The sequence below is a fragment of the Nanorana parkeri genome, unplaced genomic scaffold, assembly GCF_000935625.1.
Source record: "Nanorana parkeri isolate BGI_ZX_2015 unplaced genomic scaffold, ASM93562v1 scaffold530, whole genome shotgun sequence".
NCBI lineage: Eukaryota > Metazoa > Chordata > Amphibia > Anura > Dicroglossidae > Nanorana > Nanorana parkeri.
Genome location: NW_017306798.1, coordinates 731322 through 744342, shown reverse-complemented (window position 1 = coordinate 744342; position 13021 = coordinate 731322). Strand labels below are relative to the sequence as shown.

The window sequence follows — 13021 nt, the reverse complement described above, 5'->3', positions numbered from 1 at the left end:
GGGGGGGGGGGGGGGAGTAGAACCCAGAAAGTTCTACTTTGAGCTTTCTGCAGAAAACTTCAGCAAGGGACAGAGCCAAGACCAATATATATTACCTTTCTGTACATAGGTGTGCTCTCTGCACAGGCTGTACATAGTCTTTGCAGAGAGCAGAGCTGTGGGAGGGGCCCAGCAGGCCACATTTTTTGCAGAAAACTACAGCAAGGGGTGGAGACAAGACCAGTCAGCCTGCACAAGGAGAGAGAGCAGCAGTGACCGGTCGTTATTACAGGAGGGGGCGGAGACAAGACCAGTCGCCCTGCACAAGGAGAGAGAGCAACAGTGACCGGTCTTTATTACAGGCGGAGACGAGACCGGTCACCCTGAACAAGGAGAGAGCGCATCAGTGAGCGGTCTTTATTACAGGAGGGGGCGGAGACAAGACCAGTCGCCCTGCACAAGGAGAGAGAGCAACAGTGACCGGTCTTTATTACAGGCGGAGACGAGACCGGTCACCCTGAACAAGGAGAGAGCGCATCAGTGAGCGGTCTTTATTACAGGAGGGGGCGGAGACAAGACCCAATGCACCTCTGTTTACATAGACATACATTTTGTACTTGCAGCTCAAAAAGGTTCCCAGCGGTTTGAAGCCATGGAGCTCGGTTCAGCAGAGAGACCTCTGGATCTGTCCACATCAGTCCGTGGTTTGGTCCCCCGACAAAGATTTCTGTTAATCGAAATACAAGACAAGAAGGTGAGTGTAACATTCTATGCTGTGATAGGGATCAGCCTTGAGCGGCCTCTGCTTTGAAGGCTTTCCATCTAATCCCCGGAGTTTCCTGTCCCCGCAGCTCACCCTGTACACGTACAATTGGTCGCCAGATTTGGGGGCATCTCTCAGCCGCTCTCTGGTGCGTTTGATCCAGTGGCAGAATGCGCGGGCACACGTTGTGCACTGTCTCCTGAATCAGAAGATGGGACTGTTCCATCACTACTGCTTCACAGACACTCCGTGGCACGAGGACAACAAACAGGTAAAGGCGTTATGTTCATATGATGTTTAGAAATGAAGTGTCCTCGTACATCCTGACCCCTAACGTTAACCTAACCCTTAGGATACCACTCACACTTAACCATTTGCTCTCCCGAGCCTTTAGTCTTAACATCAAGCTGAACTCCGGCCTTCCCTTCAGTCTCGCACAGTTGTAGCGGCTCCTCTCCTGGACTGAAATGGCTTCCTCTGATTTCACTGCACACTGGGAGCTTCTCACAATGTGCATCAGAACAGAGGTTCTGAACCTGTGTAATCTCAGGACCCACATTTGTCCTTTGGTCATTAAGTTGCACCCCACTGGAACGCACGGCATTATGTTACCACTACAGGGCACGCATAGGGACCGGTTTGATCAATGGTGCGGGTGATCGAACTGTGGGCGGAAGGTGCGTTTGGGGTGCCATTAAGATCCACCCAGTCTCCCTACCTTACGAGAACTGGAGTGGATCCTCGGACTGGGGTCCAGTGTGGGCTGCTGTGCTGTCACGGAGCTCCATCCATATGTGCATTGTTTATACAGCTCCCTTGCTAGCCATATAGAGGTGCCAGGAGCCAGAATATGATGTCAGTATGCTCCTTCGCGGCCATACCCCCAACCCACGCCACCTCAATCTGACACTCAGCGTCGGGCATCAAATTTGAATCGGTGTTCGGCACGAGAACTGACAGTGCTAGGGGGTGGCTGAGGAGCCTCTCATCTGGCACAGTGGAAGCCATGCGGCAACCCACAGAACATTGAGTTGCACCCCACTTTTGGTTCGCAAACCCACCAGTTGAGAAGTACAGCATTAGAAGCTGCAGCAAGTCAGACAGTGCCCACCTTCCTGGCTGGAGGATGACCAGCATCATCTAGCATCACCTAGTCCAGGGTTGAGCGACTCCGCCCCCCCCCAAGTGGGATTTAAATACAAATCCCAACATGCCTCTGCGAGTCATGCCTGTAACTTTGTCTTGCAATGCCTCGTGGAACGTGTAGTTCCCCACCCCTGACCTAATCCTTTCTTCCCCAGCTTGACTGTCCCTAACTTGCCATTTCATTGATTGGATTTTATTTCTCTTAATCGTGGTGGTTCAGCATCACGTGTGGGTGTTACGTAGGGCGGTCTGCATGCAGATTCAGCCTGCCTAGGAAAGCTCACTCATCCAGACTGCTTGCATCAGGGCTTAGGGCTCTCGAGAGGATTGCTGAAGCAGAGAGCGGTGATGTTTTCGGGAAGGGATCGCTGGGCAAAGTAAGAAATGTCTGACATATTGGGTTATGGTGTTCCAGAGGATGGAAGTGGCTTTAGAGAAGTCCTGGAGGCAAGTATGGGAGGAGATAATGAGGGAGTTGCAGAGTAGGAGGTCTTGGCAGGAGTGAAGAGGACAGTTTGGGTGAGATTCTGAGATGAGGTTGGTGATGTAGCTCGGGGCAGAGTCGGGTTTGGCTTAGTACGTTTTGTTAGTATTTCGAATTGTATTTGTGGGTGAGCAGAAGCCGGTGGAGGAATTGGCAGACACGGATGGAAGTCATTGAAGGGACTAGCAGAAAGAAGTGGAGGACATTGAGCGGTTGGTAAGGTTGATGAGTCTGTTGGCAGCATTCATGATGGACTAAAGGGAGGAATAGCCCTTGTAGAAGTAGGCCAATGAGGAGGAAATTGCAATGGTCGTGGCTTTAGACTTTTTTCTTCCTTATCTTTGCACAGGCCCTTGAGTGTTGCGATTCAGTGGTAAGTATTAAAGTTTGCTTTCTTCCCTGGGGGAACTAGAGACCTTTGGATTATTGTTGCACTAAATGTATTCTATAGGTAGCAGGTACCCCACTTCTATAGGTAGCAGGTACCCTACTTGTGCAGTGAGACCTGAAAGGATGTCGCACAGCAAATGGTTGCAGTCTCTGGGGTGTAATTCTATAACAGCTTAGTCTTGTCTACTTATATATGTATTTTCTTTGTGTTTTTTAATTAGGATCCCAACCCCTTCCTCAATTCCACCTTGGAGGTAGATGTCCTTATCCGAAGCCCCACTCCTCCACCATACAAGGAACAGACTCGTCTGGGAACCTCAGGCCGCGGCCTCCCGTCCTTACACTACCCTCCGGACATTGTGCCATTCGACGAGGTTCTCCGGGACGTCATGCCTGTGAAGCCCATGCATCTTTCCTCTGAGCTGGACACTGTATCCCGCCATGGAGCCCAGTTCCTGGAGATTAAGAGCACAGAGAGAAGAGGTCAGGAGAGATCAAAATAATCAGCAAGCATTTGTTATTAACACTACCACCTAGTTTATATGGCCGGGGCACAAGATTAGCACTGTAGTGGTACCACACAGATGGGATTATTCCAGCCTTGCCTTCACTTTTACTCTAATTTCACTGCAAACTGTGGGCTTCACAGCAGGTTAGATAAAGCCCACCTAATTTCTTGGCTGGAGGACCTCCAGCAACATCTAGCTTTTTCTTGCCCTTCCCAGTCCCTGGCCCGCCCCTTTCATTCATTGGAATTCAGTTTTTGCAATCATGGAGACTCCACATTACATGTGGCTGTTGCCTAGGATGGTCTGCATACAAATGCAACCTGCCTAGGATTGCCCACTCACCCACACAGACATCCACTTAGCAAGGCATATTGATATTTGCATACTCTTCCCAGGAGCCAGCTCACTGCTTGCATCAGGGCTGAGAGGAGTACTGAATCAGGGTGCTGGGACATTTTCATATAAAATAGTCAAAGTTAAAAAGTTGCAATCAAATCATTTAGTTTCAAGAAATACTAGTGATGTCCTCACCAGACTTGTCTGTTTGTGTTTGCTCCAAAGTAAGATCTAGATTTCTGGAAGGAGCTGGCAGGGGTCTCAGCAACCTGCCCCAAGCATTAAATGAAAGAACATATACCCGGCTTCTTTGCTGGCCACAGGGCCCCGCAGGCATTGGCTGTGCAATCTCTTGTTCAGTTGCCTGATTGCACTCTATCAGACATGTTTCTGGTACAGATTGCACAGCCAATGCCTACAACACTCAGCTGCCAGCACAGATTTACATCTAAAGGGATGCTGATTATGTTTTCTTGCATATAATGCTTGGGAACAGCAGTTCAGTGACTGATGTCAGCCCTAAAGATCACGCCCAATGATTGGTGGCAGAGAAAGCTTATAGATGTAAGTCAAGGGCTACCAACAGTATGGTTCAGGAGAAGAAGAGATTGATGAGACAGGATGGGAGACATAAAGAATTCATCGCCCGCACATCGAGGTCCCATGCATCAATCCGTCCTTTTATTGACATCAGATACATATGGCATCACAAGCATAAAGCAACCCTTCATCAGGCAGTCACTTTGCTTTTTGCCTGATGAAGGGACCATGTTAGGTTCCGAAACGTTGCTTTATGCTTGTGATGCCATATGTATCTGATGTCAATAAAAGGACGGATTAACGCAAGAGACTTTGGTGTGCGGGCGATTACTTCTTTATACTTGGATCTGTGCAGCGCCTTCTGCTTCTCACCCAGAATTCCATATGTCCCATCGCACTCCTGACCGGAAAAAATCCCAATAACAGGGTGGGTGCAGCAGTGACAGCAGATGCCTCTGCAAATCACATAGAACCAGCAAAACGTCACTCGCACTCCAACGTGATGCCCAGTCAATCTCTTTATTGACTAAGGTGGTATAACCTTTCCAAGCGACATTTCAGAACCCAGTGGTCCCTTCATCAGGCAAACAGAAAATCTGCTTCTCACCCAGCCCCCTTCTATCATATTACTAAGGGATTCCGGTCTGGAGTGCAATGGGACACTTGTAGATTGAGGAAACGAAGGCAAGCTCAAGATACCGGCTGCAGCTTAAGGGGTTGTATTGTGGAGATGCACGTTTGCAGGAATCAATAGTAATCAGATTCAACACGGGAGGGGACATGCTGTAAGTGTAGAGGGGGAAAAAAAGGAAAGGCTGGAGTTCACCTTTAACATTCCCATTTGTATTTCAGAAGTGGAGAAACAGCTGAAGATTGAGAACCTCTTTGTGACGTGGCAGCAGAGGTCAGCGCAGTCGAATATGCCAATCAGTGTAAGTCCCTCTTTATCAGCAAAGACCTCAGTTCCGCTTTTTGGTCCTGGCTTTCTTTTGAGGTGTTTCTTTTCTCCTCCGCAGGCGGCAGATTTAGACACACTGAAGCAGTCTGCCCGGATGGTTCATTATTGCGCCACCCCGCTGTTGTTCGACCCGTCTTTCCAGGTGCAGGTTCAGAACGACCAGGGCAGGAGCGAAGGGAAGGTATGCTGGTCACATGATAGGTCAACAACATAGCCCCGCATGCTGGGACTTTATAGATCTGCAACACATAGGCAGCCACAGATTCATATGTATACACTACTTTCTGAATTGAAAAGTAAGATATATTATAAATGTAGAGCAACAGTTACACATTTCCAGCACAGATTCAGTGACTCATGGGTTCATATTAAAGGATAAGTGCACCTATAGACAAAGTGCAATTATCCTTTTTGCCCCCTACCCTGGCTTAACTTAACCCACCCTGCCCCTCCGCAGATGCACTGAAAGCTGCACATTTAGACCCACGTACTTTAGAGTCAGTATTGACATACTTCAGTTAGTAAATTGACAGGTGCGTTTGACATGCAGTTCATCTCCTTCTGACCTGCATTTAATCTTCTGCACGCTGCTTTTGCAATCACATTAGTGGGAGGGAACAAAAGCCAATTGTCACTGACTCTTACGCTGTCCTTCGTTCCTCAAAAAGGATGATTTTGCTTCTGGGAACCAAAACTTAATGTGACAGAATTTAGGAGGTAAATTATAAAACGTAACACAATTCATTTTCCCAGAAACGGCACCGGTCCAATGACTCGGGGACGTCAGGCAGAGACCGCAGTCACAGTTGCGATTCCGCAGACATGCCGCCCAGCAAAGCGAAGGATGAGCCCTGGCTCCAGGAACTGTGCACAGCGTTCATGCAGCAATACATCCAGTACCTGCAGAGTACGGGGTTCATCCTAGTACAGCTACGGCCCGCTTCTCCGGCCCGCAGGTAAATGTTGGTTCTGTGTCTTGGGGTAAGAGGGTTCTTCTAATTTTGATAATATTTAACACACTATGCATTGGGGTTAAAGAGACCCTGTCACCAGCCCTTGCAATGTGATTAAAGTGAATGTATGCCGTCATCACAAACAAATACCTTGCCACACAATCAGTGTCTTACCCTTGGCCAGTCTCTCTCTTTTTTTTGGTGATCTAATTTCTCTCCAAAGTTATCTCAAGCACTGACCCCAAGCACTTTCAGTAATCGGGTGACAACACTGCTTTTCCATGACCTGTATGCAATGACAGCATTGTCACCCAATGATATGTGCTCCCTCAATGGACTCTCCCTCTGGGGCAAAAAGCAGTGGCATCGTGGTTTACATGGGAGGTTGAACGTCACCGGTTATCATTGTATATGGGCAGGATCTTAGGCAGGAGACTTCATCATAAATCAAACACATGGATAAAAACACGGTCACCCATACTCCTTGTATGAGCTGTGAAAGAGTCGTGAGGCATGAGGTCAGGGCAGTAAGGAAGAGCGGCTGTATCTGTGTCCTAGAGGTGATTCCAAAAAGCAATTTGTTTGCAGGCCGAGTGGAGGAAGTCAGTTTCCCAAAACATGGCTTAGGGTTATCACTCTGTGCATACATTTACATGGGCTTAATATTATCCAATGGATGGTGACAGAGTCTTTTAGATCAACTATACACTGAGTGGCCAGATTATTATGACCACCCCATCAGTACTTGGTTGGGCCGCCTCGTGACTCCACGAGATGATGAAAGGTGATGCGAGGAATCTGACACGGCACTGTTGCCCTTCTGTTGTCTTGTACCAGTCTTGCCCCTCCCCCATTCTGCCCTAACATTGACTAGTCGCTGACGGCCACAATTCGCACGTTCAGACCCAGATTTTCGGCTGACAGTCCGGTCTTTAAACACTTTAACAATGAGCCCCTCTTGAACATGTAACGAATTCTGCTGTTTTGCTGATACTCGCTCCATGGCTCCGAGCGCCAACAATCATCCCGCGTTCAAAGGCTGTTACATCGCGTTGTTTCCCCGTATCTTCAGAAACAAATCACTTCTACTGTCGTGGTAACCAACCTGCTTCCCTATTTATAATGGTCTGGCCCTCTAGCAACTTCAGCGCCACTCGGTGTATATAATAATCCGGCCACTCAGTGTATATAATAATCCGGCCACTCGGTGTATATAATAATCTGGCCACTCAGTGTATATAATAATCCGGCCACTCAGTGTATAACTGCAATAAAACAAAATGAAAGCATGAAGGAAACTGCGATCTTTTAATCTTTGTGTTCACAGCATAGCGCGGATCAGAGCGGTGGCCTCACTGGCTCCAGAGAACAGAACGTCCAAACCAAAAAGCGAGGGCAGTCCTAAGGTAAGTCCTGAGTGGTGAGATGTCCAGAAGAAAGATTGTTAAGCTGCCTGCTACAGATATTAAAGCTACGTATTGAAGGGAACCTGTATATGTAGGCTGCTATTACAGAACACCACTTTTGGAAATGCTCCTTGCTTGCCCCCGTGGTGCCTGATCTTGGACATAACATTTATGTTCAGATATTTAGAGGCAATAAATAATATATAGTGCAAAATGTGTTTGCATTGCAGAGTACAGCTCCTACAGTGACCATTTACCACCTGCAGAGGGCGCTGCCGGGAGGCATTGTACTGATGGAACTCTCCTTCCAGGTTGGTAGCAGGAACGGACAGGTAATGGTGAGAGATGAACGGATTTTGGCTCTCTGGATTCTGATCTGTGCCTTTCTTCCATAGGGATGCTATTTCTGTGTGAAGCAGTATGCTCTTGAATGTTCACGCATACCGATGGGCCAGTCTGTTAACTCACAGGTACCTACTGCATGTCTGTGAATCATACATTCTCCATATGTGTGTGACCTCATTTTTCTGCACTAAATTTGGCAGTCGTGTCACCGGTTCCTAGTGAATGAACAATCTAGGTCATGCATGATGTCACCGGTGTCTAGTGAAGGGATAGGCTGCATGCTCAGTGATGTCACCGGTCTCTAGTGAATGGATAGGCTGCATTCTCAGTGATGTAACTGGTCTCTAGTGAATGGATAGGCTGCATTCTCAGTGATGTCACCGGTCTCTGGTGATCGGATAGGCTTCTTCTCAGTGATGTCACTGGTCTCTAGTGAATGGATGGGCTGCATTTTCTGTGATGTCACCGGTCTCTAGTGAATGGATAGGCTGCAATCTCAGTGATGTCACCGGTCTCTAGTGATTGGATTGGCTGCATTCTCAGTGATGTCACTGGTCTCTTGTGATTGGATAGGCTGCATGCTCGGTGATGTCACCAGACTCTAGTGAATGGATAGGCTGCATTCTCAGTGATGTCACCGATCTCTAGTGATTGGATTGGCTGCATTCTCTGTGATGTCACCGGTCTCTAGTGATTGAATAGGCTGCAATCTCAGTGATGTCACTGGACTCTAGTGATTGGATTGGCTGCATTCTCAGTGATGTCACTGGTCTCTAGTGAATGGATAGGCTGCATTCTCAGTGATGTCACTGGTCTCTAGTGATTGGATTGGCTGCATGCTCAGTGATGTCACTGGTCTCTAGTGATTGGATTGGCTGCATTCTCAGTGATGTCACCGGTCTCTAGTGATTGGATTGGCTGCATTCTCAGTGATGTCACCGGTCTCTAGTGATTGGATTGGCTGCATTCTCAGTGATGTCACTGGTCTCTAGTGAATGGATAGGCTGCATTCTCAGTGATGTCACTGGTCTCTAGTGATTGGATTGGCTGCATTCTCAGTGATGTCACCGGTCTCTAGTGAATGGATTGGCTGCATTCTCAGTGATGTCACCGGTCTCTAGTGATTGGATTGGCTGCATTCTCAGTGATGTCACCGGTCTCTAGTGAATGGACTTACAGGTACATATTGCATGTCTGTGATTCATAAATTCTTCACATGTGTGTGACCCAATTTTCCTGCACTAAATGTGTAAATCATGTCACAGGTCCCTAGGGAATAGATATGTCATTAGTGATGTCGCTGATCTCTAGTGAATGGATAGGCTTCTCATAGACATTATATTTGCCCCCCGAGCCTCTGAAAATGGAAGTGTTATGTTTGTTCCTGAATTCTTGCAGCTGCCCTTGTCTTGTCTGTTGGTGGTTTTCAGTAATATATTTTTAAAGAGTAATGAGGAACTATAAATCGCAGCACCCCATAGCAGCCAGATTTTACTATGTAGCAGTCAGATAGTTTTTGGATTATTATTATAGGCCCCTGCACTTTGCATATTGCGTTTTGCCTTATTGGGAAAGCCTGTGTATATATCTGTGGACTGCCAGACTGTCCTTGTAGTGAGAATAATGCTTTACACGGCAGAGCCGAAACCAATTCTAATTTGTAATAACCAACTTGTTGTGTGATCTGTTGCAAGACGGCTTCTCCTTCACCCCCCATGCCGCTGAGAGTCCAATGTCTGCCCGAGCTATGTAAGAGAGCTGTCCGTGTTTGGTTAAGCGACCATCTTGTCTGTGCGTTCTCTTCCTGTTTGTGTACAAGTGTCATGTCCTCTCTTATCAGGGTGTCCTCTCCATGCGAACCCATTGCAGGAATACCCCAGAAAGTGCCTCCGAGTCTGCGGTATGTCCCCCCATCTCTCCCTCCCTCGCTCTCGGGCCTCCTGCACTTGGCGCTGTCCGCACTCCTGGTGTCCCGCCTTCTGTCCTTGTTTGTCATGAAATAATAGCCTCTGTTTTGGTGCCTCTTGTGTGATGCTGAACAAATTGTCATCCTTTCCTCTTCTCACACTTTTGTAATTTCTAAATATGTGTCAGCGGCTCTCGTAATCCTGTGCGGTGTGTGCAATGCACGCCGTCAGTTCTGTTCTCCTGTCTCTTTTCATGAGCGCCTCAGTCCTGTCGCTGTCTGTGATCCTTTCCGCAATGTCACATTACCCATTCTGTTTATGGCTCAGTGGGGAACGTCAGACGGTTTTCATAAAAACGAAAACCAGATTCTCTGCATCAGCACCGCACTGAATAACTCCCCTCCGGAGGTGACGATGGGGGTGGTAATACCGAGCTGAAATGATAGGCCCCCGTTTGGGTATAAGCTTCATGTGTTGGTGCCGGGCTTAGCGCATTGCGTTCAGGTGTTGGTGATGGGAAATTCTCAGAAATTGTCACAGTTGGCAAGCGCTGACATATCTAGAATGAGAGTGCCCCCCTCCCCCCCCCGCTTGGTGAAAAGGATCAGGAGAATAGAATCGTCATTGTCTTTGGCATGTGATCTGGTGACAGCTTTGCACATGGTTTAGTTTTTGGCAACAATATCCCAGCTCCCCTTAAACGTTGTTGTGTATTGGTGATGGTGATTTCTGCTGCACACATAAGATTTCGTCACCTTCCCCTGCCTAGGTAGAATGTCACTGACTTGGTAAGTTGAAGTTCACCTTTCTTAAGTTGTATTATATGCTGCCTGTCTGTTATGTTTACATTGTACAGTTGTGCTCATAAGTTTACACACCCTTGGTAGAAATTTTAATGTTTTCAGGACCAGATGCAGACACTTTAGTTTAGAGCAGTGGTTCTCAACCTGTGTAACCTCAGGACCTTTGTCCTTGGTCATTAAGTGGCGACCCAATTCGCACTGCAATGGAATTAGGGTACCGCGCGTTCCAGTGCGGGTGTATGAGCTGTATTTGGGTGGTGTGTCAAATGAATGGCACCCCAATGCACCTCCCACACCAGAACGCATGATAGGTGCAATTGCATTGTACAGTGCGTTAATCGCATGGGACTAGTGTGAACGAGCCCTCAAAAACACTGACATACATACACAACCACAGACAAAACCTGACACACTCATAGACATTCTCACACACACATCCACACTCCAAAAAATATTTAATTTAAAAAATAATTTTTTAAGATCCACCCATTCCCTCTACCTTACGAGAAGTGGAGTGGATCCGCAGGCTGGGGTCCCGTGTGGGCTGCTGTGCTGTGACGGAGCTCCATCCATATGTACATTGCTTGTACAGCTCCCTTGCGTGCCCTGTAGAGGTGCCGGGAGCCAGAATGTGACGTCACTCTGGTCCAGGCACCTCTATAGGGCACGTGAGGGAGCTGTAAGCAATGCACATATGGATGGAGCTCCCTCGTGGCCATAGCCCCAGCCCACCTCAAGCTGACATCCAGCACCGGGCAGCATATTTTGAATGGCTGCTTGGAGCGAGAACTGACAGTGCTGCGCTAGGGGTAGGCAGAGGAGCCTCTCACCTAGAAAAGTGGAAGGCATGCGGCGACCCACTAAACACAGGGTCACGACCCACCAGTTGAGAACCAGGGGTTTAGAGTGTATAGTAGAGGTGAGTTAAAAAAATTGGTGTCCGGAAGCGCCAGAAGCAGTCATCCCTTAACCCTCATAAGGGAAACATACAGAGCATAAGTGCAGGATACGGCCCCAATACAATCAGGGTGACTTGAGACATCTACAAGAAAACACAAAGAAATAGGAAAGGCGCCCCTCTCTTTGTGTTTTCTATTAGTGGTGATGTGTATATAATAATCCGGCCACTCAGTGTATATAATAATCTGGCCACTCAGTGTATATAATAATCTGGCCACTCAGTGTATATATACACTCTGGCTCTAAATGATGCAGGAAGCCCCCCGGGAACGAAGGAGTAGTACTCACTGGTGGACATGTGCGATTCGTTTCGTTCCGAATCCAAATTAGGACGAATTTTCGGAAATTCGGATGTATCCGAATTCCGAATTACAGATATAACGAATGCAAACGAATCCGAATTTCCATTTCCGAAATTCGTTAGCGGTAGTTCGTTCGTTTCGTTTTCGTTTCGTTCGTTGGAGCAAAGTGACATTAGAGAAGGAGAAAAAAAATTTCCCCCTCAAATGTCACTTTTGCTGCAAACGAATGAACAAAACGAAAACGAAACGAACGTTCGAACGAACTACCGCTAACGAATTTCGTACGAATCCGAATTGACTTTCACAGCCGAATCCCGAAAAACGAAATAACACAAATCCGAATCAAAACGAAACGAAATTAAACACATTTTTTGGCAGTGCACATGTCTACTGACTGGTAGCAAGATGCAGAAAGCAAGATACAATATAGAAGCAGGTTACAAGATTCAAGACAGGTACAGGGTAAAGGGTGAGACAGAAACAGGTAGCAAGCTACAAGACAAGACTACGATACAGGATCAAGGCAGCAGTACGAAATAAGACCGGAACTGATTCAAGACAAATACAGTACGAAGGATACAAGACGGTACAGAATTCCAGGCAGGACTAGGATGCAAGATACAAGATCTACACGGCAAGAGAACGGCTTGTGCAGACAGAACTAGACTGAACTTTGACAAGCTCAGAGCTCTGGGCTTATTATGCTTAAATACTCCGCCCAGTTGTTATTGTTTAATGACAGATCAGCATCCCCAGGTCATTTGGGGACACTGATCTGTCATTACAACTGGGCGGAGCCAGCTGTGAGATCACGGCTGGCTCCGCCCAACCGTCATTTGTGGCTGTTGTACGGGCTATTGTGAATAGCCCGTACAGCAGCCCTTCGGTTCGACTGAACCAAAGGGCAGAGGCGGCCGAAGAGAGCCGAGGGATCAGCCGAAGCTACAGCTGTATCCTTCGGCTCAATAGTGAATAACCCCCTTTGGACTTTTCAACATGACGCTGATCCCAAACATAAGGCCAAGTCGACACTTCAGCATCTGCAGCAACAAAAACTGGAGGTTCCTTCGCAGGCCATCACATTCTCCTGACCTCAACATCATTGGGACACTTTGGGGGATCTTAACCATGAAGTTCATGCTAGACAACCAATAACACCTGAAGGCTTTTTGCCGAGAAGGATTGGCAGCTTTTCCACGTGAGAAAATAAATGGATTCATCCATGATTATAAAAAAAAAA

General features: G+C 47.5%; 1 protein-coding gene across 1 annotated transcript in view; it reads left to right on the top strand.

Annotated features, from left to right (window-relative positions):
• SZT2 (seizure threshold 2 homolog (mouse)) overlaps nucleotides 1-13021 on the top strand; it is a 141358-nt gene that overhangs the window by 102903 nt on the left and 25434 nt on the right. Inside the window, exons 60-69 of the mRNA XM_018561561.1 lie at nucleotides 603-733; nucleotides 831-1013; nucleotides 2984-3245; nucleotides 5000-5079; nucleotides 5164-5286; nucleotides 5859-6061; nucleotides 7386-7464; nucleotides 7695-7775; nucleotides 7860-7934; nucleotides 9650-9709. Coding sequence (XP_018417063.1) covers nucleotides 603-733; nucleotides 831-1013; nucleotides 2984-3245; nucleotides 5000-5079; nucleotides 5164-5286; nucleotides 5859-6061; nucleotides 7386-7464; nucleotides 7695-7775; nucleotides 7860-7934; nucleotides 9650-9709 — 1277 coding nt within the window. The remainder of the gene's footprint in view (nucleotides 1-602; nucleotides 734-830; nucleotides 1014-2983; nucleotides 3246-4999; nucleotides 5080-5163; nucleotides 5287-5858; nucleotides 6062-7385; nucleotides 7465-7694; nucleotides 7776-7859; nucleotides 7935-9649; nucleotides 9710-13021) is intronic.